We start from the raw sequence: 27,243 nt of genomic DNA, 5'->3' as shown, positions 1-27,243 counted from the left end.
AATTCAAATAGTTGTAATAGTTTCTCCACCAGTTTAAAATCATGGTCAAAAGTAAAATTATTTATAGAACACAACTTAATTAAATCTTATAAAGGGTCCCATAATTTTTCACTTTTTAACCATGTGGGACATGTTATTACAATAAGTCTGCGTATGGATAGCGTGACCAAGTGGATAATTACATGTTATTAAATGACCATTTTATTTTTATACTTAAAAAAGATAAATTTTATAATATTCATCAATTTAGAAATGAGAGAATTAGGAGCAAAAATGAAGAGCAAATATGTCAAAGGTTAGTGTCTAATTGCATGAAGGCTATGGCATGCCATAAGATAACTTGTTTTTCTAGTTTTTTTTAGAGCAAATAAAAAATACTCCCTCCGTCCCATATTAATAGTCCATGTTTTCTTTTTGGTTTGTCCCAAAATAATTGTCTACTTCTAAAAATAAATATGTCTATTACCATAATACCCCTCATTATTAGTTAAATTACCATAAAATTAAATGCAACTACCATAGAATTAAATGCAACAGAAGGGTAAAACTGTCATTTCCTTTAATAAAATTAATGGTAATTAATGTTTTCTTAAACTGTGTGTTTTTTGTCTGTGGACTATTATTTTGGGACGGAGGGAGTAGCATATTAACTAGCTATTTAAAAATTATATCAGCATTTCAATGATCTTATTGAATTTTTCTTTTTAGTTTTAACTTATTTGGCAAATAAAATAAATAACGTATTAACTAGCTTTTTAAAAATATATTAGCATTTCAATGACATTATTCACAAAAATTTCTTTTTAAAAAATTGAGTAATCTAACCACTTTTAAATATTTATTTGAACAAAATAACCAAAAAAATAATAATTGCAAACATTACGACTTGGTCCGGAATAGGTATTTCGGACAAAAAAAAAACATGTTTCTTCACTGATTTCGGACTGACATTCCGGATTTCGGACTAAAACTTCGGAATTTCAAGAACAAGTCTGAAATCCAAAGAAAAATTTCCGGAATTTCGAAAAAAAATAGTTTTTTACTTAAATTTAACAAAAAAAATAAAAAAAAAAACTTATAATAAACATGAACTATGTAGGATATTAGTGCATCCAAACATACATTTTATTGAAAAATAATGATATTCAACCATTAGAATGAATATTTCAAACATAAGTATGGATATTTTTATAAAAAAAAATTGAGAAAAAACAAAAAATAATTCTTAAATTTAAAGATCAAACATGGAATGAAGTATTCTTTGAAAAAAAAATTGAAAAGTAGACTGAAATGTAAATAGTAGTCCATAAATAGACATTCATAAGAAAAATGATTACTTTTCAAAAATTAAAAAAAATAGTTATTTTCTTTAAAAAGTTGATTTATATAGGTTAGATTTCCCAATTTTCCTTTTTTTAATTCTCAATTATATTCAGACTAACGTTTCAACGAATATATTCTTAGAGTTTTTTTTTCCTCAATTATACCTTTTATTCTACATCCTTTTTATGACATTTTATATATTTCAACTAGCTACTTTTATAAAATGGATCATTTTTTTATTGACTAACAATTAGCTTTTTGCCTATTAGCTTATTTTTCACCTTGTCATCAAACATAGCCTAAGAAATGTTTTTTGCTTAACTTATATTGGCATTTTGTTGGGATTAAGTAAAAAAGAAACAACAATGTATAGTTGTTTTAATTAAATTATAAACCCATTAACCAAAAAAAAAATCCTCTACATTTTCTTAACTAATCCAACAAGATAAGTAAACATAAGGCTACCAATCAAACTGAAAAACAAAACAAAAACAAAGCTTTAAACAGAAAAATAAAAGAACACCAAAATACATTGTAGATTTGAAGAAGCTCGATTGTTTTTCAAGTTGAATTTTGTACTTTCAAAACTTGGAACAAAGTACATAACACAACTCATCCATACAATGATTATAAAATAAATCTCTAAAAACCCAAAAAAAAAAAAAAAAAAAAATCACATATTCACATATCATCATCATCTAATAAAAAAAACTCAAAACTCACCATCATGAATATTGAGATTGCCATTCCATACATTCATTGAAGTCAAAACTGCTTGCACAATCCAACAACGCATTCTGTTGATGTTCATATCGACATATATAATTCAACCCCACAAGAAGCTCACAAATGGCTCTTTCTGTTTTCGTTCTATCAGCAAAATACAAAGTTTGAAGAAGAAGCACATTTGTTCTTGAAACGATTTGTTGTTGTTCAAAATTTCTCTCATTCTGCCACCTAATCATGTTATGTGCCAAAGGTGAAAGCCAAACAAGAATCTGATCGAGTCGATCTTTCCAATCATGAGCAAGAGGAGCATCATAGATTGCTAAATCTTTGATATATGATTTTAGACTAATCTTTAACCCCAATCGTATGCTTGTTGGGAGCATTTGGTATAAATCATCTCTAGCTTCTTCACCCACTAGATGAGGGTATTGTAGTAATTTCTCAATCACGATTATGATGTTGGCGTAATGTAATGCTAATGCAGATCCTCCAATGGTGGTTGGAGGAGCTTGTACTGTTAGTCTGGTTTTTGTTGCGCTGCTTTTTGGAGTAGATTTAAAGCTGCTTTTTGGGATTCTTGGGATTCGGGTGTGAAAAGAAGAATGATTTGTGATCTCTCTTGAAATCCGACTGCTTTGATCATCATGTTTTTGGAAAGAATCGTCATCGAAATCATCGAATTTTGAAATCGAACTGTTTATGTTTAAACATTCCATGAACAATCTTCCAGGTCCTAACCCACAAGCGAAATTGAAATCTTCGGCTTTAAACAGAGAGATTTCCCCCTTTTTTGATATGATCTGAGGTCTGGGACTAATTACCCTTTTCTCAAATCCTGAATTACTAAAACTGCCACCAGATTTTGTACTACGGGAATCGATCTGGGATGAATTTTGAGGTAAACTTCTACAGGAGTGTAGATTTGAAGAAGAAATGGGGAGAGAAGCATTGGAGAACATGTCTCTTCGTGAAATTGTATCGATGAAAACTAAAGAAATTCGGGCATAGAGGGTACATACTGTTCTTGCTAGCATCTCGACGATTTTATCGTAAGTTTGATTCCAAAGAGAAACATTCTGCAGGTGTTTTACATCTTGCTTCTGCCAAATCACTTTCTGTTGTAAAACTTTTCGGCTTTCTTCATGCTGATTCTGCTGGAATTTGCTCGTTGCAGCTTCTAATTCGTTCAAAACTTCTATTTCGGTGTAGAGGCTAGCTGTAGAGTTCACGAATCGCTCCATTTTTCGCACCATTGCGTCCATGTCTTTGACTAGGAACCCTAATCCTCCCACATCAATGGCTCCATTGATTATATCTTCGTAAACATGCTGAAACCCTTGGAGCTGCGGGACTGTACACTTCTTGCCGAGCCTGGAAACGACGCCGGCGATGAAACTCAAATCGTCTAGCTTTTCTGAAAGCGCGAGGTCTAGAAGGTAGGTTTCGTCGGAGGAAACTAGGGTTTTGACGCCGTCAGATTTGAGAATCTCGTTTTTTAATTTAGAGATCTCGGAATTCGTTAGGGATTTGTGGAGGTGAACGATTTTCGACATCACATTCGCGACCTCAAACGATAGGATTCCGATTGTTTCCGGAGTTTTGTTGCGGGTATCTTGCTTGTTCTTGGCTGATGGTTTTGAAGACGATTCCAAGAGGAGAGCGTGTTTGAGATTCGAACTCATTTGATTCCCCATCCGCAGTAACCAAGGTTCAGCCACCATTGCTGAATGTTTGAGGTCTCCAAGCTCCAAATCCCCCAAAACCAGCAAAAAATCTTCGCAGATCTGATCAGGGTTTCAGTAATTGCATCACATTAATTACACAGATACGTAAAAATGGGAAAGAATTGGATGTTCTTGAAGATTAAGAGATTCAAAAACATGAGTTGGAATGAGATTTGGGTATGGAAGATGGAGGGAAATATGGAGATCGATTGATGGAGTTGAGAGCATATTTGAAGAGGGGAAATGGCAGTTTGAATGAAGCCAATCTCAACTCAACTGCACCACTGTCTTTCTGTACCTTGTCTTATGTGGACTCATATCAGATTTCGTAAACTAATTAATTTCATATTTTGGGTGCTTTTTTTTCTATCATATCAAATTTGTAATAAAATTGATTATTATTAATTTATTATATATAAATTGATGAAGTTTTATCAACATTTTTCTTTTTAAATTAGAAATAAAAAGTCAAAACATATTGATGGAAGGCAAACTGGCACAAAATTTATAAACTCATATAATTTCTGTCAAATAATTGTTTTATAAGGGATATTAACAACTTGTATCTAGAATCCAAATAAAAAAATAACAATAGAAAGGGGAGATGCATAAAATAATGAAAAGTAGGGAATTTTTTTTGTAAAGTAAGGAATTTGAGGAATGAGGGATATTGGAGAGGTTGTGGAGGGAGAAGTTGTGCAACTTACAAGGTCAAAACTGTTGACTTTCCTTTTGAAGGTTTTTCTTTTCTTTATTCAAAAAAAATATATATGGATTAAGTCAACCATCAATTCGTTTCATTCCATCCACACTTTTCTGTTGTAAAAATAATACTTCTTGACATTCTGTTTCTGTTGCAATAGAAAATTATAAGAAAAGGGTTAAAAGTAAAAACACCCAAAAAAAATGATGACCATTGTTCCATAAGGAAAATTATTTTTGTCTATACCGAGTTTTAAATGATAAATTTTGTTTAGATGGATTCTTGAAAATCAGCTATAAGTCTATAACAAAAAATTATCGGTCAACAAATTTTTGTGTTATATTCTGTACATTAATTTTTTTATTTTTTTTATTTTTTACTTCTAAGATCCCTCCGTGAATAAATAATTTATTATTGATATATCACTTTATATGCTTTTTAACATTAGTATTGATAGAACGAATTAGAAGGGGGTGGAGACGGTGGTCTGGAGGAGAGCATGAGAAAGTATCCGAGATACGTGAAAAAAGAGATGAATGAGAGCAATATCTTATCGGAAGAAGGTAGAATGTTATGGCGGTGCGAATATAAAAATGGTGAAGCCAATAAAGAGGTGGTGACTATGGTTGGGTTGAGTAAGTAACCCGAGGAACAGTATCTTGGTCACATACTGTTCATAAGGATACCTCTCAATTAACACACACACACACATATATATATATATATATATATATATATATATATATATATATATATATATATATATAATTTGTAATTTATTAATAATAATAATTAAATTCAAGCATTTGATATTCCTAATTTATGCCTAAGGTCAATAACAAAAAGGTTAATGACCTAGGAAGATAGCGTGCTTTAGGTCTTTTTCCATATTTATATAACGATGTTTTTCTGTCCACGTTTGCCAACTGAACATGTTTGACATGTTCAAATTAGATAATATGACTGATAATCTTAGGTTTATGTTAATTTGGCAACTTATGTGGCCTATTCATCCTATCTACGCACCACTTATTTAATCCAATATATAGGTGTTAATTTTGCCTTAGAATCTATATTTTCCCTAAAATGTCGACAACTTCTTTATCATTCTCCCCTCACCTGTAAGTCATGGATTCACTCATTGCCACTGTAGCCTTCCATCTTGGATTCACACAATGTTTGGCAAGTACCCTTGATGATGATTAAATGTCCAAAGTACAATGTTGTAACAGGTAAAAGATAAATGATCAATAACACAAAATTGTTAACATGGCATAAGTAACATCAACCGTTGACCAAAACACATATTTGTTGCATATCTTATCTTATAGACAAAGATTAACATACCCTTGAAGTACGTTATGACCAAAATAACCATCAACACATTAATCAGTAAATAAAAGGAAGACAATGTATAAAAGTAGATATTATATTACTTTTGCGAGCTACTAGCATAGTTACATTACAAATTGAGACAAAACACTTAAGGTTTGTTCCCACTTCCATTCAAAAGACTAAAAGTATTCTTAAACAAAAGAAAACAAGCACATCATTCTAAAATTACTGGTCCTTTCGATTATAACCAATACTTTTTTAGGGAACAACTTTCTTACGTAGAGCAACCTTGGTTATACGCTATGAAGCTTTCCTCTTTCCCACAATTAATTCTCAACTTGTTTTATTTGAACTTCCTGAAGTTTTGGGGGCTTGATATTGTGGTTGGACAAGTACATTTCCATTTCCTGTAGGGGTGTTTGAAGTGTTACTAGGTTGTTGAGTAGGTTGTTGAACGTGTTCTTGAGCAGGTACATTTCTACATCCACTTACTAGGTACATTTCTACATCTGCTTACTTAGAAAATAAATTAATATTACTATCTCCATTTATATAGAACTACACTAAATCAATTAATTTTTACCTTTTCTTTGACATCTTGATTTGTTGTGTCCAGTTCCCATACAAGTACTACACTTTTGCAGCTCTCCTGCACATGATACTATATGCCTCTTTTTATCAGTACTTTCTCTTTCTACATAATCTTTTTTTCATTTAACTATTAGTTTTCCTAGTAGTCTTTTTTTTAGGCAAAGGCTTATGGTAACCAAGTGTTGACCACATTGAACTACCATTTAAAGGGTGGACATTATAAGTGTAACATGAAAGCAAACTTTGTTTGCTAAAACAAGGTTCCACATACAACTATGTGTCATGATTCAAGTATGTAACTGCAGCCATGCCATGCACACATGGGATACCTCTCAATTGCCAACTTCTACATTCGCACACCCTTCTTATTAGATCCACACCAAATGTATTATTTGTTAGATTAGGTGTCCAAGCCAATAATTAAATTGGTATATACTTGAATAATTGACACAGTCCTTTTGGGCTGCCCTCAAACCTAGTAATTGAATAGGATGACTTTTGCAAAGAGAGACCGATTTATTGATTTATTATATGATTAATAAATAGAAATAAATGATTTATTAATATGTTATAAGAATAATATGTTAATTACAAATAATATTATTTAATTAAGAATTAATCAAAAATTAATTAGAATTAATTACAATTAATTTTGGGATTAACTGGATTAATTAAAAGTGAAAGGACCTAAGATGTAATCATTCAATAGTTGAAGAAAAGGGTTCCAGAACCTTCCTAAAGGTGGTGGATGGTTTTGGAGGATAACTCTAGGGTTTTTAGAATAGCCCTTGAAGATAATTAGGATATTGGATAATTACCTAATTTGAAATAATAGTATTATGTTCAAATTAGGGGTTCCAGGGTTTCCTAATGTGGCTATAAATAAGGCCTTAAACCCTCTTATTATCAGCCACTTGATACCTCGAGAGTATAGCCGGTAATTTCCTTCCCTCTCCTCTCTCTTTAAGTTTCCTTAGTTGGTAGGGTTTGGGTGTGAACCATCAGAGACACGAGATTTCTAGTGCTTGCTTCCAATAGCCTTTGAAGAAGGAATTCATTGGTTATTTACAAGAATAATCAAAAGGCATGTAAACCCTATATTTCTTATGATTTTTGAAAATACTAGGGTTTCCATAGGGTTCTTTGATGTTCATAGATTATATAGCTTTCAATAGTGAAAACATAGCTCCAATTAGGTTGCATGTGAACTTAAGAGTTCAGTTATTTTCCACCACATTTTTTTGTGACCTTTAAAAGCTATCAGTAGTATCAGAGCCCCATGTTTTTCAATTGAATTTGCATAATAGTCGAATATATCAAATTAATGTTTATATAAATTAAACCCTAAGGCTTGGATTTTCGACTTGGGCTAGGGCTTTTGAAACCTTAGCCTCCTCCCTAAGTTTCAAAATTTTGTGAAGGTTGTTAGGGTTTTCTTATTTGATCATTATTATTTTAATTGATTAAAATAAAATAATTAAAATTGGATGATCCATATAACCTTAAATTTCGAAAATCTAGTAGGGTAAGGATTAGGATTAAATTCAAATTATTAATTAATAGTTTAATAGTAAATAATTATTTAATCCTTATATGATTTAAATTAATTTAATTAATAGTTAACTAAAAGATAAAGATTAAATCATAATTGGTTTATTTTTTAAATTAAATTAATTTTTTAATTTCGAAAATTTAAAATTAAACCTAGTATTTTTAGAAAAGTTTTAAAATACACCTTATACATTATGTAATTAAAAGTTTAATATATTATATGTATATGACAAGTCAGTAAAATCGCTAGTACGCCTTATTCACGAAGTCATACTATAAATGGTGTTTAAGGAAGAAACCCATAAAATGACCGTCATTGGGTGTCCACTCTCATCCACCGCTCTCTTGTGTGGTGGAGGTTCGTTAGCCGAACGGATTTGATAGGACATAATCTCATTAATAAGTATAATGCTATAAAGTAACTAACATATTTTGAAAAAAAATCCCACTCTTAGTTACTTTAGGAAAATGTGAAAAATATGCTAATCCATGAAATTGCACATTATGCTTTATATGTAGTTAGTGGAGCGTATGTGGTTAACTGGCACACTAATAGTGAATATAAATAGTAGTAATGGAAATCTCGAAAATTATCAATGTTAATGAAACGTGTGCGGTTAACCGACACATTAATTAGAGATGATAAATGACATTGAGGTTGCCAAGCATATTTTCATGGTTATTCACAACTTGTTTGTGATCCTCGGCATCACAGTCACAAATAGAAGAGAATAATCTAAGATTAAACATATCATTGATAAGATTCAATAAATATCAAAAGATCTAGGAATTTCATTTTGATTGAAATTGGCAAATTTCCTGTACCTACCTTCATAAATCCATGATAAGATTACGACATCCCTTTTCTTAGGTGTGATTTGTTATTTTGGATCCTAGCCTTAAATATTTATTATGGGTTAAAATATTAAGGATTTATTGTCATCTAACTAAAACTACTTTTTCTCTATAGATGTCTACTCCTGGTGATGCTTCTGCTTCTCAAACCTCTACCCACAACTTCTCGCTACTCTCAATCGTGTCCAATGTGACATTGGATGGCACCAACTACAATGATTGGATGCGTAACATGAAGATGGCTCTTCAATACGAGGTCAAATAGTATGTCCTTGAAAAACATCTTGTTGAGATCGATGAAGCTACCACTGCTACTCCTAAACAAATAGCCTCCTACAAGAAACATTATGATGACGTGACTAAGGTTGCTTGCATCATGGTTGCCAACATGTTTCCTGAGTTTCAAAGGTTCTATGAGGACTACTGGTCATACGAGAGGAACTTGGACCTTGTGGAAAAGTTTCACAAGAGAGCTCGTCAGGAAGAGTATGAGGTCATCAAAGCCCTAATGGCTTGCAAGTTGAAGGAAGGAGAGCCGGTCTATAATTACGTGCAAAAGATGAAGAGATACGTGGAGCGCCTTGAAAGGATAAATGTGAATTTCAACGAGGAGTTGGCCATTGACATGGTCCTCAACTCCTTTCCACCTTGTTATGACCAGTTTATTCTAGCTTATCATCTAAACAATACTGAAACCACATTGGCCCAACTCCAAAACCTATTGTAGACAGCTGAGTCGGGTTTGAAGAAAAATCAAAACTCTACTCCCACTAGTACTCATGTCCTTTCCATTGGGAAAAACAAAGGAAAGAATAGGAAAGGTGCTCCTAAGATGAATTAGAAGGGAAATGCCCATGTTTGGTCATCTAGCAATGGCCCAAAAGCAAAGCCTAGTTTTGACATTCCTTTTGTTACTGATCCTAAGGGGGGCACTTGCTTCTATTGCAATGAAAAGGGACATTTGAAATGAAGTTACCCTAAGTACTTTCAGGACATCAAGGATGGAAAAGTGAAGCCATCGTTGGTAGGTATTTACACTATTCAAACTAATAACTCACAACCTACTCATTCTTGGGTCCTTTATACAGGATGTGGTTTTTACATTTGTTCTGATTTGCAGGGGCTAAGAGAAAGTTAGGAGGTGGAGCATGGAAGGATGAAATTGATCATGGGCAATAGACAATCTTCTCCTGTTACCAATATTGGAATTTATAGTATTGTGCTTGGTGGTGATGTTAGATTATATTTAGTTGATTGTTGCTTTTTGTAAAAAATAACGCGAAACTATCTCTTTTCATGCACTATTTAGACAAGGTTTTCAATATTCATTTAATGATGTGAATGGTTCAATTTTGGTTTATAAAAATGGTATTTTTATGTTTGAAGCTTTACCTTGTAATGGTGTGTATGAAACTGTGATTTGTGTTGATAGCTTAAATAATAGTGTATTTCATGTTGATTTGTCTAATGATTTAGACAAGGCATGCTTATGGAATTGTCGTCTTGGGCACATTAACAAGAAACACATCGCCCAAATCCAAAAGGATGCAATGTTGGAATCATTTGACTTAAGGTTAGATGATGAATGTGAATTTTGTCTTTTGGGCAAGATGACAAAATCACCTTTCACTGGATCTTGTGAAAGAGGTGGAGGTTTATTGGATTTCACACACACACATAGATGTGTGTGGACCTTCAGATCCTCCACAAGGGATGCTAATCGATTCTATGTGATATTTATAGATGATGATAATAGATATGGTTATATCTACTTAATCAAACATAAGTTAGAAACCTTTGAAAGGTTCAAAGATTTTAAACATGAATTCGAGAATCAATTTGACAGGAAGATAAAGATGCTCCGATCTGATAGAGGCGGAGAGTATATTAGTATCGAGTTCCATGACTATCTCAAGGAATGTGAAATAGTTTCACAATTGAATCCTCCTAGGATATCACAACTTAATGGTGTGGATGAGAGGCATAATTGGAACTTGTTAGACATGGTTCATTCCATGATGAGTCAATCTTTTCTTCCCATTTTTTTTCTGGGGGTATGCCATAGAGATAGCCGCCCATATTCTCAATCTTGTCCCTACCAAGAAGGCTGACAAAACACCTCATGAGATGTGGACAGAGAAGGTTCCCTAATTAGCACATATCAGGTCTAGGGATGTGAAGCTTTCGTTAGATGAGAGACTCATGACAAGCTAGAACTTAGAAGTGAGAGGTATATTTTCATTAGTTACCCAAAGAAGTCTTTTGGATAGTTATTTTACAGACCTAGTGAGAACGTGTTCTTTGTAGCACAAAGAGGAGTCTTTTGTGTGTGAGAGCTCATAAAAAAAGAGGACATGGGAATACAATTGACCTTGAAGAGATTCAAGAATCAACCAATGAAGGAACCTTAGAAGACACTAGCTCTCAACCAGAGGATGAGACTCCTATTGAGCCCATTAACAATTCATTACCTCTTGGACATTCTAGTAGAGTTAGCGTACCGCCTGAGTTCTATGGTTTTCATATAACTACAAATGGTGACACGTTTGGCAGTGATCATACACTAGTAAATTTGGATGAGCTAGCTAACTACAAGGAAGTGATGGCAGGCCCTAAGTCTACCAAGTGGAAGAGACAATGGATAGCGAGATCACGTCCATGTATGATAACCATGTTTGGAATTTGGTTGATCAAGAACCTTGTCGAAAGATAGTGGGTTGCAAATGGATCTTCAAGAAGAAGAGTGGCATTGATGGAAAGGTACACACTTTCAAGGCATGACTGGTGGCGAAGGACTTTACTTAAACCCTAAGGATTGACTATGATGATACCTTTTCACCAGTGGTCAAGATAAAGTCTATCAGGATAATGCTCGCCATAGCTACTTTTCATGATTATAAAATATGGCAGATGGATGTCAAAACTACTTTCCTTAATGGGAAGTTGGCTGAAGATGTTTACATGAGTTACCCATAAGGTTTTATAGATGCAAAGTATCCTAAGAGAGTGTGTAAGATTGAGAAATATATTTATGGATTGAAACAAGTGTCTCACAGCTGGAATCTTTCCTTCCATGAGGAAGTCAAAGAATTTGGTTTCTCTAGGAGTGAGGATGAGTCTTGTGTGTATGTTAAGGCTAGTGGGCGTATAGTGACATTTCTAGTATTGTATGTCTATGACATACTCCTTATGGGAAATGACATTTCGACCTTGAAAGACATGAAATCTTCCCCTGGAAGTGTTCGCCATGAAGAATCTAGGGGAAGCTGCCTATATTATTGGGACAATAATTTTAAGGGATAGAAAGAAAAGACTAATTAGTCTTAGTCATAGTACATACTTGGATAAGGTACTAAAATGTTTTATTATGGAAAATTACAAGAAAAGAGAGCTACCTATTCAAAGCAATGCCAAGTTAAGTAAGACTCAAAGCCCTAGTACAGATAAAGAGATAACAAAAATGAGTCGGGTCCCATATGCTTCGGTTGTAGGATCGATCATGTATGCTATGACAGGTACTCGCCTAGATGTGTCTTTTGTTTTAAGCATGTTTAGTCACTTTCATGGAAATCTTAGCAGAGCTCATTGGATAGCAGTGAAAAACATTCTCAAGTATCTGTGAAGGAAAAAGGAATTGATTCTAGTCCTTGATGATAGTGATATGTTGAGAGTGAGTGGCTATAGTGACGCCAACTTTCAAACAAATAGAGACAACCTTCTTTCTCAATCTGACTGGGCGTTCCAATTAAATGAAGGAGCAGTCACTTCGAAAATTTCCATGCAGGACACGGTGGCTAATTCTAATTGTGAATCAGAGTACAAGCAGCAAGTGAAGCATCAAAGGAAGCGGCTTGGCTGAAGAACTTCATCGACGATCTCAGAGTAGTTCCGACCATTCAGGAGCCAATGGAACTTTTCTAAGATAATGAAGGAGAGGTTGCTTTGACCAAAGAACCGAGAGGTCAATGATAAATCCAGAAATATCAACAGAAAGTACCATTATTACAGACAGAGAGTTGAAGAAGGTCATCTCATAGTAAGGGGAGTGTCATCAGAAGACAATCCTGCAGATCCTTTCATGAAGGCTCTAAGTAGGTTTAAGCATAATCAGCATGCTAGAAGCATTGGTTTGAGTGATGATATTAGTTTTAGTGGTTAAATGATTAGTTTAAAACTTGTAACAAAATAAATGTAATTGATTTTGGTGATTAAATAATAGAGATAATTTAGGAGTTTGTTTACTGCCTTTTTCAATTGTTTATTCTTGTGTTTCGATTTCATGTTTTACTTCCTGAATGATTTGATTATTCGAAACTCCACAGCTGCTCATACTTTAGAAAGTAAGTAATGAAAGAAGACTTTCATGAATTGGATTGTAGGCTGTCTAAGAAGATTAGTGTCACACCCCCTCGAACCGAAGGAAATCGGCGGATACGTCCGGGGGTTTTGGTGACTATGTCTTGGATTATCATCACATTGAATATAAATGAAACATGACAAATACCATCATCATATATAATATGTACAACCATCATTGTTTACATCAAGTACTATATCAAAAATTACACGCCCAAATAGTTAATGTATGATGATAACAAAATATAAAAGTTAATTTGAAAACGTCAACATATATAATGTTGGTGAGTTCATAAGCGTGTTTAAGTAAAAAGTTTTGTATTTCTTTCCGAACACCAGAAAATCCGATATATTCTGAAAAATGGTTTGAAATGTTTGTGTCCGATCTTGTATTAATGCATGTGTGTTAATGTTTGAAAATGTATAAAGTGAGTGATCCCAGAAAATCCGATCTTTTCTGTTGTAAGTAGGACGTATTGTACAATTGTACATTTTCCCTGAAAATCCGATATTTTCTGTTTATAAAATGTTGTGGTCTTAATTAAAACCCCAAGACCGAGAATCGATGTATGTATACTTTTCGTGTTACCAAACTGTAAAATGTATTCTTATAATGGAGCTAATTTCTATATGAGTTCGTTATAACCATACTTGATATGACTGATTTGCCTGTCATGACATTTTTCAGACGTCGACTTGTTTAAGGTAAGGCTTGTCGCCCTAGACTGGCCTAGTCTAGCTATAGCGAACAGCTCAGGCATGGGGTGTCAACCCCATATAGATCTATACACAAACTCTCGCTCTCCCTCCAAGAGAATCTGGTTATAATTGCAGGACTTAAGGTTGTACGCTAAATAGGTACGGATGAATATGTGTCTCACAAGAAACTTAACTAAATTTATGTGAATATTGTATCATAATATTTAACGTAGTAAATAATGTTTTCCGAATATGTTGTATGTATACAAGGCCCAAAGTGTATGTATGTGAATGTATGAAGCCCACAAGCATGTAAATGGACTACAAGGGCCCAATAAACATGTAATGTGTGTTCCAGGCCTAATAACATGTAAAAGGACAAATAAGGCCCACTAAACATGTATTGTATATTCCATGCCCAATTAGCATGTAAAAGGACAGCTAAGGGCCACTAAACATGTATTGTATATTCCAGGCCCAATAAGCATGCAAAAGGACAGCTAAGGCCCACTAAACATGTAATGTGTATTCCAGGCCCAATAAGCATGTAAAAAGACAACTAAAGCCCACTAAACATGTATTGTATATTCCAGGCCCAATAAACATGTAAAAGGACAACTAAAGTCCACTAAACATGTAATGTGTATTCCAGGCCCAATAAGCATGTAAAAGGACAGCTAAGGCCCACTAAACATGTATTGTAAATTACAGGCCCAATAAGCATGTAAAAGGACAACTATGGCCCACTAAACATGTAATGTGTATATTCTATGCCCAATAAACATGGATTTGACGTATTAACCTCGTTTGTTATTGTATTGCTTGTTCTTGTTCAATTGTTTACCAAAATGACGTAAAAGGGCCACTTATTGTAATATTGATATTTTTGGTCCCTTAGACTAAAAATTTACAATTTAGGCTTACTTTTGGTAAAAATGACACTTTACGTCCCTTAAGACCAAAAGTTTACATTTAAGGGCCAGTTTCAAATAAAATAACATTTTTAACCAACTTTTGTCAAAAATATCATTTTCGGCCCAAATTTTATGAAAGTTTACATTTTCGGTCCAAAAACATAGACTTTATCCTTTTTGGCCTAAATTTGATAAATTATCATTTTCAACCCATATAATCAAAAAATAACATTTTTGGTTCAACTTTGTTTGAAATGACACTTAAACCTACAAAGTCCAAACTTTTATAAACTTAGTCCATAAACCGTGAAATCCCAGTGTTAGGCCCATTGGTGAAAATTTACACTTTTAGCCCTTTTAAAATCATGAATATCATAAAAGTCCATATTTATTCAAAATAATGCCTTTTGATCCTTTCAAAACTGTGAGTTACATAATTACTTCACTTTTTGATTATGTTGTCATTTTGCCCCTATTATGCGATTTTCTTAGTTTCAAACAACCTTGAAATGTTTTAATCCTTTTCTTTTCATAATAAGTTGTATCAAGTGTTGTGTTTTACATATATCATCATATTTTAGCATATTTTTCGAGTTTATGAAGTTTACATCACATAATCATAACACACATCATGAAAAACACACATAATCATGCATATACATATAGATCTACACAAAGTAACCTGTATTCTCCACCAAAAAATAGTAAAAACCAAAAATAGGGGGTAAGAACTCACATTGGGAGATAGATTCAGTTTTGGAAGGAGATTGGAGGAGTTTTCGGCGTAAGGTGCTTCCTTGGAAGAAGTTTTCGAACTTAGATGATTCTAGGAAGTTAGAACACGAAATGAAGCTATTGTGAGAAAACATTCTTAGCATGAATGAAAACAATAACTTATGAAATATGGTAACTTACTAAGTAGATGATGCTTGATGTAAGATTCTTGGAATCACACACATAAGATCACAAAAATGAAAGGGTTGGATAGATGAAATCTTCTTGTGTTTGACAGGATGTATAAGAGAGTGTTTGGAGAAACCTGGTGTGATGAAGGGTGGGTGAATGAGGTCTCGGCCAAGGGTAAGAAGAAATGGAGGGATAAGGTGGTTTTTGCATGAAGGTCATTAGCTTAATGCATGGAAGTATGTGGGTTAATCACCCTATATATATTCTAAATAATATTGAGATGTCAAGTTCTAATTCATGCTAATATTTTTTTAAATGTGGGCCGAGAATGAGAGGGAAGGATTAATAGGAAAGAATTGTTTGCTCTAGTATTGAATATGTTTGAATTTACAAGGCCCAATGTGGAAGTTTTCGGCCCATTGGGCCCTCCTATGGGTTTGTTGCCGAAAAGGGTGAACTTAATGGGTTTTCGTCCCATTCAGGTTCAAGAAGGTTGTTTTCGGTCCATAAAGGCCCATGAAAATAGAGTGAGTTTTTTTAGGCCCATCATGGCCCAAAATGATATGGTTTAATGTATGTGGGTCCATCTAAAGCCCAAATGGGTTCCTTGGCCCAAATAACCAAATTGAGAGTTTACTGGCCCATTAGGCCCAATAAGAGGATCCAGATCCAGATCGAGTTTGAACCGGGACATTAGGGTTTCAAACCCACAGTTGAGTATATGAGATGCATTGAATTAGGTTTTGAACTTCACGAGTGCGTTTCGATTCAAATAGTTGTTTTTGAATAAGCATATTGCATAATATCAACTTAAAGTTACAAATTATACAAGAGTTGTTTACATGCAGATAAAATTTCCTAGCCTAAAATGTTAGTTGTGACATCATCCCCCTGTTAGAGGGAATTTCGTCCCGAAATTATTTTAAAAGAGATAACTATGAATTAGAGAATATGTGAGGGTACTTTAGCTTCATTTGGTCTTCGCGTTCCCATGTGAATTGTGGTCCATGCTTAGCTTTCCATCGAACCTTCACAACCGGAATGCGACTTTGTTTTGTACGCTTCACTTCTCTGTCCATTATCTCAACAGGCTCTTCAACGAATAAGAGATTTTTATTTACTTCGATCTCATCCAGGGGAACGACGAGGGTTTCATCTGATAAGCACTTTTTCAGGTTCGACACGTGGAACACGGGGTGTACGTTGCTGAGCTCTGCAGGTAGCTTCAACTTATAAGCCACCGGACCAATCCGGGAAAGAATCTCGAATGGCCCGATGTATCATGGATTTAGTGTTCCCTTCTTCCCAAAACAGAATATCCCTTTCCAGGGAGAGACCTTCAATAGCTCACGATCTCCGACTTGAAATTCCAGAGGCTTTCGCCGTCTATCATCATAGCTCTTTTGTCGGTCACGCAATGTTTGAAGTCGTGCCTTGATTTGGATTATTTTCTCCATCATATCCCGAATGATCTCGGGTTCTATGTGAGTGTTGTTTGGTGTTCGTCCTCTTGCCAACTGAGTCTCACCCACCTCAGCCCAACAAAGAGGTGATCGACATTTTCTACCATACAAGGCCTTGAAAGGAGCCACCATAATGCTCGAGTGATAGCTGTTGTTATATGAGAATTTGATTAAGGGAAAGTGGGTATCCCATGCTTTACCAAAATCGATTACGCAGGCTCGGAGCATATCTTCTAGCATTTGAATGGTCCGCTCACTTTGGCCATCTGTTTAAGGGTGGTAGGCAGCGCTCATTTTTAGTTGTGTTCCTATAGATTTCTGGAGTGACTGCCAAAATATTGAAGTAAATCTACTATCCCGATCCGAGATAATAGATACTGGTACCCCATGAAGTCTCATGATCTCTTTTATATAGATATGTGGTAATCTTTCCATCTTATATGTCTCCTTATTGATAGGAAATGGGCGGATTTGGTTAACCTATCAACAATCACCCAAATAACATCCAATCCATCCGTTGTCTTAGGTAACTTGGTTATGAAATACATTGTAATCCTTTCCCATTTCCACTTGGGAATTTCATGTTGTTGCAGAAATCCCAAGGGCTTCTGGTTTTCCATTTTAACCCTTGCACAAGTGAGGCACTTACCCACATAAGTGGCGATCTCTGCTTTCATATTTGGCCACCAATAATGTTGTTTGATGTCCAGATACATTTTATCGGAACCTGGATGGATGGAATATTGCGTTTTATGAGCTTTGTTCATGACTATATCTCTAAATCCCCCAAAATTTAGGACCCAAATCCGGTTCATGAAATGGTAAGCTCCTCCTCTTTGAATTCAAGGTTCTTATCCATCCCACACAACGTTTCATTTGCGGAATTCTCTAGCTTTAATGCCTTTGATTGAGCTTCCTTGATCTGCGAAGTTAGGTGGGAATGGATGGTTCTCGTTAGCGTCTTTACTCGGCGACCCGAGCGCTTTCCTGATTAAAGCATAAACTACTACGTTAGTCTTGCCTGGGTGATACTTGATCTTGCACTCATAATCATTTAGCAGTTCAACCCACCTTCGCTACCTCATGTTTAATTCCTTCTGGTTCAAGATATGTTGGAGGCTTTTGTGGTCTGTAAAAATGGTGCACTTAGTACCATAAAGATAGTGCCTCCATGTCCCACCCCCGAACCAGACGGTGGAAACGTCCGGGGGCTTGAGTGACTTCATTCGCATAGTATCATCACATTATATATAATTGAAACAAAACATTATCATCATCACACATGTAATATTACAATTGTCATTGTTTGCATCAAATATTGTATTTCAATATTACATGCCAAAATATCCATAGTATGATGAAAGCAAAACATAACAAAATATCCAGGTATTCTTGCTGACCAACCTGCTCAATGATTTCTTGAGAATACAAGTTAATTTAAAAAAGGTCAACATATATAATGTTGGTGAGTTCATAAGCATGTTTGAGTAAAATGTTTTGTATGACTTTGTAACTGCCAGAAAATATGATATTTTCCAAAAAACGATTTAAAATGTTTGTGTCTGATCTTGTATTAATACATGTGTGTTAATATTTGTAAGAATATAAAATGAATAATCCCAGACAACTGGATGTTGTCTGTTTATGAAAAACGTTGTGATCTTAACACCCGAGATTGAGTACCAGTGCGTGTATGTTACCATGTTATTCACAAAAAAAAGATTGTTTCTCGTAAAATTTTTAATGGTGTTAATTCCTTTAAGTGAGTCATTATAACCATACTTGACAATGACAATTTCGTCTGTCATGACGTCTTTCAGACGCCGACTTGTTTAAGGTAAGGTTTATCACCCTAGACTGGCCTAGTCTAACTGTAGCGAACAGCTCAGGTGTGGGGTGTCACCCCCATATAGATCTATACACAAACTCTCGCTATCTTTCCAAGAGACTCTAGTTATAACTACATGCTACGTTTGTACACTCAGTTGGTGCCAAACGAAGTGTCTCACTAGATCCTTAATCGAATTTACGTGAATAAACATGTAAGGTATATTCCAGGCCCAATAAACATGAAAGTGGACAACTAAGGCCCACTAAACATGTAAATTATATTCCAGGCCCAATAAGCATATAAGGTATATTCCAGGCCCAATAAACATGAAAGTGGACAACTAAAGCCCACTAAACATGTAGATTATATTCCAGGCCCACTAAACATATAAGTTATATTCCAGGCCCAATAAACATGAAAGAGGACAACTAAGGCCCACTAAACATGTAAATTATATTTCAGACCCAATATGCATGTACATGACGTATTTGATCCGTTGTTGTTACGTTGGTTGTTAAGTTTAGCTATTTATCAAATTGACTAAAAGGCCCATTTTTGTAAAAAGACATTTTTGGTCCTTCAAATCGAAAATTTACAATTAAGGTACACTCTTAGTAAAAATGACACTTTTGGTCCTTTAAAACCATAAGTTTACATATTTGGGCTTGTTTAGCGTTTCTAGCCTCCTTTGGTTTAGAAATAACACTTTGGGCCCCAATTTTATGAAAAATTGACATTTTAACCCAATTATGAATAATTTATCTTTTTGACCCAAGTTTTAATAAAATTACATTTTCAGCCCCTATTTAACCGAAAATTTACATTTTGGCTCAACTTTATTTTAAATGACACTTAAGTCCACAAAAGTCCAAAAATTCTACAATTTTAGCCCAAAACCGTGAAAGCCCAAAAGGAGGCCCATTTATGAAAATTTACACTTTTAGCCCTTTTAAAATCACAAATACCATAAAGATTCATATTTAACAAAAATAAATCCTTTTTGGTCCCTTAAAACCATGAATCATACATAATAACCTTATTTCGGATTATTTTGTCATTCTTTTGGTCCTCTTATGCAATTTTCTTAGTTTTAAACAACTTTGAAGTGTTTTAAACATTTTCTTTGCATAATAAGTTGTAACAAGTGTTATGTTCTACAAATATCATCATAACTTAGCATATTTTGAAGTTTATGAAGTTTCTAACACATAATAATACTTATATCATGAAAAACACACAAAATCATGCATATACTCATAGATCTACACAAAACAACTTGTATTCTCCCCTAAAACATAGTAAAAACTGAAAATAAGGGGTATGAACTCACATTGGTTGATGATTTTGGTTTTTGATGATGAATGAGAATGATCTCGACCCTAGTAAGCTTCTTGAGTGGAGTTTTTGAACCTAAGGTCGATCTAAGAACATGGATCACGAAAACGGTGTGTTAAGGGGTGAAGATTATGATAAAATGAAGTTATTCATCATACTTAGAGAGTAGCTTACCAAATGAGTGGACTTTTGGATGAAGTGTTCTTGGATATACACTTTAGCACACACGAATTTTGGGAGAATAAAGGGGGGGGGGGTGTTTCTTTGAGAGTTCTTAGAGGAGTTTATAGGTTGAAATGGGAGTGGTGGTGTAGGCTCTTATGGTCGTGAGTAGAGAGAAAGGGAGGGAGAAGAGAGAAGTGAGATGTGATTGGAGCATGCAAGTATGAGACTTGCCTAAATAATTGTTGTATAATGCATGGAAATCCACTAGACATACATGAGGTGTCAAGTTGTTATATCCATGGACTTTATATATATATATATATATATATATATATATATATATATATATATATATAGGCCAAGAATGAGAGGAAAGAGTGAAAGAAAAGAGTGTTTTGGGCTTATATTGAACCTTCTTGAAATTATAGGACCAATATGAAGGTTTTTGGCCCATTGGTCCCTTCTTATGGGTTTACGGCCGAAAGGTGATGAAGGGATGGGGTTCATGGCCCAAAATTGTTCAAGAGAGTTGTTTTCGGCCCATAAAGGCTCATGAGAATAAAGTGGGTCATTTGAGGTCCAATAAGGCCCATAAAAGTGAAATGAGATATTTTTGGTCCAACATGGTCCAAAAGGTTATAGTTTCATGAAAGGGGGTCCAATTAGAGCCCAAATAACTAAGTTGTGATTTTATTGGCCCATCAGGCCCAATAAATGATTTCTAGCACAATTTGCGGTTTGAGTTTGGTAATTAGGGTTTCAAATCCACAGTTGAGTATATGAGATGTATTGAATTAGGTTTTGAACTTCACGAGTGAATTTTGGTTCAAATTGTTGTTTTTGGAATGATCATTTGCACAAGGCTTCATCTTAGGTTATAAGTTACACTGGAGTTGATTGCATGAATACAAAATTTCCTAGCAAAAAATGCTAGTTGTGACACTCCATATTTTAAGAGCAAAGACCACTGCTCCCAATTCGAGATCATGCGTAGTATAGTTTACTTTGTGGGTTTTTAGTTGCCTAGATGCATATGCAATCACCTTTCCATGCTACATCAACACACAACCTAGCCCTTGGTTCAATGCATCACAATACACCACAAAGTCTTCTGTTCCTTCCGGCATGGACAACACCGAATCACTGCAGAGAGATTGTTTTAACGTCTGAAACACAATTTCTTGCTTGTTACTCCAATTGAATGGTACATCTTTCTGGGTTAGGGTGGTGAGAGGTTTGGCTATCTTAGAAAAATTCTGAATAAATCTTCTATAGTAGCCTGCAAGACCAAAAAATTGTTGAATTTCTGTTGGCATCCTGGGAGTTGCCCAACCTTCAATAGCCTTGATCTTAGCAGGATCCACATGTATCCCTTGTTTTCTAACCACATGACCTAAAAAGTTCACCTTGCGAATCCAAAATTCGCATTTGGAGAGTTTCGCATACAACTTCTCTGGTCTGATTGTTTCCAAAATTTGTCGTAGATGATGACCGTGTTCTTCCTCGCTTCTAGAATATACAAGAATGTTGTCAATGAATACGATTACTAAATTATCAAGGAATGGCCGACAAACTTGGTTCATAAGGTCCATAAATGTTGCAGGAGCATGTGTCAGACCGAAAGGCATAACAACAAATTCGAAATGGCCATATCGAGTTTCGGAAAGCAGTTTTCGGAATATCCTCTTCCCGGACTCGAAGTTGATGATAACCGGATCTTAGATCTATTTTAGAGAAATAACTAGCCCCTTGAAGCTAGTTGAATAGATCATTGATTAGTGGAAGTAAGTATCGGTTTTTGATTGTGAGCTTATTCAACTCCCTATAATCGATGCACATTTTGAAGGATCCATTTTCTTCTTGACGAATAGGACCGGAGCTCCCCATGGTGAGAAACTCGTCTTAATGAATCCTTTATCCATGAGTTCGCTCAGGTGGCTTGATAGTTCTTGCATTTCTGCAGGAGCCAGTCTGTAGGGTGATTTGGCAATTGGCATTGCCCCTGGTACAAGGTCAATTCTGGATTCGATCTATCTCTCGGGTGGTATTCCCGGGAGATCTTCAGGAAAAATATCAGGAAAATCTTGTACCTCTGGGATATCGTTGATGTTTGTCTCTTCCTTTCGCTTATCACCACGTAAGCGAGAAATGCTTGGTTCTTTTTATGCAGGTACTTTTGTGCTTTGAAGCATGAGATGAGATGGAGATTGACGCCCGTCTTATCACCGTAAATGATTAGGGTTTCTTGATTAGGGAGGTGAGGGCGAACGACCTTCTCTTGGCACATAGTGTCGGCATGGTGGGGGCTTAACCAATCCATGCATATAATCACATCAAAACTCCTAATGTCTACCGGCATCAAACTGATTGTGAATGAATGATTATTTAATGTGAGCGTACACCCTATGTATACATCTTTTATTGTTTCCGTTTTCCCATTCGCCATCTCCACCATGAAGGCTTCGCTTAGCTTTTGGAGTTGTTGGTTTAATAAGTGTTTGAATTTATTACTCACAAAGCTTTGTTCAACGCCACTATTAAACAAGATGCATGCATAAGTGTTGTTAAATAGGAACGTACCAATAACAACGGTTGGATCTTGAACCGCTTCACCCTGTCCTATTGCGGAGAGACTCTGCCCGATCCTCCAGCGCCTTAGGCATTGGATTTGGTGCAGTTTCGTCTATAATGGCATGTTCCCCCACATCCGTAACAAGTGTGACTCGCCCCTGCGTTGTTGTTGTGAAGTTGGTTTGGTTGAGGTGGAGATTTGCAGTATCGGGCAGTATGGCCCTTACGGTTGCAGTTAGCACACTGCATATCTTTGCATCTCCATGATGATGGTAATTACATTTGTTTCACTTCGGTAGATTTCCTGAGTAGGGTTTGGTGGTGGTTTGCAAAGATGAGGTTGGAGCATGTGGTGCTTGGGCAACCTAAGCAGTAGCAGCGTGGATTGCTACAGTTTGTTGCTTTTTCGATGACCCTTGGTTTGGTCATCCTTTTCCTTTGTTATTCCATTCCTTTTTGTTGTTTCCATTCTTCTTGAATTTAGTTTTCCTAGCTTTGGCACCCTTCTTATTGCCATGGCCGTATAACTTCTTGGCTATCCTTTTAGCATTGTCATTCGTCTCAAGGTTTGCTGCTATTAAATTTCCTTGGGTTGGAGAGGTTAATCTCCAATTGAATCTTTCAATCTTCTTTCCCTCAGAAGTGATCATACCCGAACATAGGAGTGATAATTCACTAAACCTTGAGATGTAAGCATTGATGTCTGAGTTATATACTATGAGATTCCACAGTTCCTGTTCCATTTTCTGGATCTCCCCTCTTGAACAGTACTCCGCAATTAACATTTCCTAAAGCTCCTCCCATGGCATAACATTTTCCACTGGGAGTATCATGGCCTCCAGATGACCATTCCACCAGGAAAGCTATTGATCGAAAAATATGCAAGCTGTAAATTTCACTTTGCATTCCTCAGGATATCCGCAGATTTCAAAAACCGACTCAACTTTTTATATCCACCGCTTTAAATTTATCACGCCCCCGGTTCAATTAAAGGTTCAAGGCTTGGCATTCATGAAGTATTTATAGGTACAGACCTTTGTAGGTCCTTGGTTCATCCCGTGGTTCGAGCTTCTAGTTCCTTGCCGGTTTCCGCCACCGTTGTTTCCGTTATGGATATATGCTAATGCTGCAGTAACCGCAACTGATACTGCTTCTTGGAATGCATCTGAGTCTACCTCCGGTGGAGGCGGTGGTGGTGGCGCTATGTTGTTTCCGCGATTCGGACTTTAAGGCATCATCTGTCATAAAACGGAAGGATGGATCCAATCCTAGTCGCGGTGAGAAGCATCTGGTGAGGCTCTCAAATGTCGAAATGTCGCACCAGAAGGTCATCCAGCTCACTCATTTCCCGAGTGATCTCATCCCTCTCATGTTCTGCCCGCACCGCTCGGGCTTTCACTGCTAAAAGTTGTTGTCTGAGGGTGGCAACCTCCTCCTCTAAGGGCTTTCACTACTAAAAGTTGCTCACCAGGGACTTCCTCAATGTCCCCTACTTCTTCCATCTCCTCATCGAATTTCTCGTACTTATAGCGTGTCTCCACATACTCCTCAGGTCCTAATCCTGGATCCGCCCCTTGAATCATACCAGGTTCTCTCTTGATCAACCCATTGGCCACTAGGGATTGATAGTAAAGGACACCCTGTTGCAACTCTTCCATGATGACTGCGTGAGAAACGGAGGGGTGAGAAGTGTGTGAGGAGTGTTTATAATTAGCATTCTAAAAATACTTCTATAGTGTTTTAATTGTTTAGGTTTGGTTTCATAACTCTTTAGATAATCAGATGATAAGTTTTTGGTTCATTGACCATTACGATCACTCCCGAACACATGTTCGTTGTATTTTGAATAAATGTAGTTGATCAGGCTACATTTACCCCCAATACGACTATATAATTGTCCGGGTTTAACTGTGATGTTCCAATCCTCTAAAGACTTTTACTGTTTCTTATTATGTTATTACCCTAAATGCACACATTGGTATGGATTTTATTTTATCCAGAGTAATTTAGTCCCAATGTATTTATAATTTCATATCTTGTATGACTAGATATGCAAGTTCACTATAACCATTGCTATGATACCAATCCTTAACCCCCCCCCCCCCCCCCGAATCGAAGGAAATCGACGGAAACGTCCGAGGGTTTGTATGACTATGTCTTGGATTATTATCACAGTGAATATAAATGAAACATGACAAACACCACCATCATACATAATAAGTACAACCATCATTGTTTACATCAAGTATTATATCAAAATTACATGCCCAAATAGTTAATGTGTGATGATAACAAAATATAAAATTTTCTACATGTCTTTGATGACCATTCCACTTAACGATTTCTTGAGAATAAGAGCTAATTTGAAAACGTCAACATATATAATGTTGGTGAGTTCATAAGCGTGTTTAAGTAAAAAGTTTTGTATTTCTTTGCGAACACCAGAAAATCCAAAATTTTCTGATAAATGGTTTGAAATGTTTGTGTCCGATCTTGTATTAATGCATGTGTGTTAATATTTGAAAATGTATAAAATGAGTGATCCTAGAAAATCCGAACTTTTCTGTTGTAAGTAGGAGGTATTGTACAGTTGTACGTTTTCTCTGAAAATCCGATATTTTCTGTTTATAAAATGTTGTGGTCTTAAAACCCTAAGACCGAGAATCGATGTATGTATACTTTTCGTGTTACCAAACTGTAAAATATATTCTTATAATGGAGCTAATTTCTATATGAGTTCGTTATAACCATACTTGATATGATTGATCTGCCTGTCATGACGTTTTTCAGACATCGACTTGTTTAAGGTAAGGCTTGTCGCCCTAGACTGGCCTAGTCTAGCTATAGCGAACAGCTCAGGCATGGGGTGTCAACCCCATATAGATCTATACACAAACTCTCGCTCTCCCTCCAGGAGAATCTGGTTATAACTGCAGGACTTAAGGTTGTACGCTAAATAGGTACGGATGAATATGTGTCTCACAAGAAACTTAACTAAATTTATGTGAATAGTGTATCATAATAGTTAACGTAGTAAATAATGTTTTCCGAATATGTTGTATGTATACAAGGCCCAAAGTGTATGTATGTGAATGTATGAAGCCCACAAGCATGTAAATGGACTACAAGGGCCCAATAAACATGTAATGTGTGTTCCAGGCCTAATAACATGTAAAAGGACAAATAAGGCCCACTAAACATGTATTGTATATTCCATGCCTAATAAGCATGTAAAAGGACAGCTAAGGCCAACTAAACATGTATTGTATATTCTAGGCCCAATAAGCATGCAAAAGGACAGCTAAGGCCCACTAAACTTGTAATGTGTATTCTAGGCCCAATAAGCATGTAAAAGGACAGCTAAGGCCCACTAAAGATGTATTGTATATTCCAGGCCCAATAAGCATGTAAAAGGACAACTAAGGCCCACTAAACATGTAATATGTTTTTTTAAATAATATATGCTAAATAATGTTAAAGTGTCAAGTTCTAATTCATCCTAATATATTTTTTTTAATGTTGGCCGAGAATGAGAGGGAAGGAAAAAGAGGAAAGAATTGTTTGGGCTAGTATTGAATATGCTTGAATTTACAAGGCCCAATATGGAACTTTTCGGCCCATTGGGCCCTCCTATGGGTATACGGCCCAAAAGGGTGAACTTAATGGGTTTTCGGCCCATTTAGGTTCAAGAAGGTTGTTTTTGGCCCATAAAGGCCCATGAAAATGGAGTGAGTTATATTAGGCCCATCATGGCCCAAAATGCTATGGTTTAATGTATGTGGGTTCGTCTAAAGCCCAAATGGGTTCCTTGGCCCAAATAACCAAATTGAGAGTTTACTGGTCCATTAGGCCCAATAAGAGGGTCCAGATCCAGATCGAGTTTGAACCGTGACATTAGGGTTTCAAACCCACAGTTGAGTATATGAGATGCATTGAATTAGGTTTTGAACTTCACGAGTGGGTTTCGATTCAAATAGTTGTTTTTGAATAAGCATAGTGCATAATATCAACTTAAAGTTACAAATTATACAAGAGTTGTTTACATGCAGACAAAATTTCCTAGCCAAAAATGCTAGTTGTGGCAATTTGATGCAGCGCAAAAAAACAACACAAAGATAACCAAGAATGAACCTGTTGATTCTAAAAGAATAGCCAGGACAATCTCTTCAAAACCACGTTGATTCTACGAATA

The 27,243-nt window shown here is 35.6% G+C and overlaps 1 protein-coding gene across 1 annotated transcript; it reads right to left on the bottom strand.

Moving 5' to 3' along the window:
* Positions 1 to 1,835: 1,835 nt before the first annotated feature.
* Positions 1,836 to 4,080, bottom strand: LOC145093923 (plant/protein (DUF668)). The gene has a single exon (XM_079032165.1). It carries the CDS (start codon positions 3,771 to 3,773, stop codon positions 2,049 to 2,051), a length of 1,725 nt encoding a protein of 574 aa, XP_078888291.1. The 5' UTR covers positions 3,774 to 4,080; the 3' UTR covers positions 1,836 to 2,048.
* Positions 4,081 to 27,243: the final 23,163 nt, after the last annotated feature.

The sequence above is a fragment of the Lactuca serriola genome, chromosome 3, assembly GCF_051521515.1.
Source record: "Lactuca serriola cultivar US96UC23 chromosome 3, Lser_US96UC23_V15, whole genome shotgun sequence".
In the NCBI taxonomy this organism is placed as follows: Eukaryota; Viridiplantae; Streptophyta; class Magnoliopsida; order Asterales; family Asteraceae; genus Lactuca; species Lactuca serriola.
Note: the sequence above shows the minus strand (reverse complement) of the source record. Positions and strands in the feature narration are given on the sequence as shown.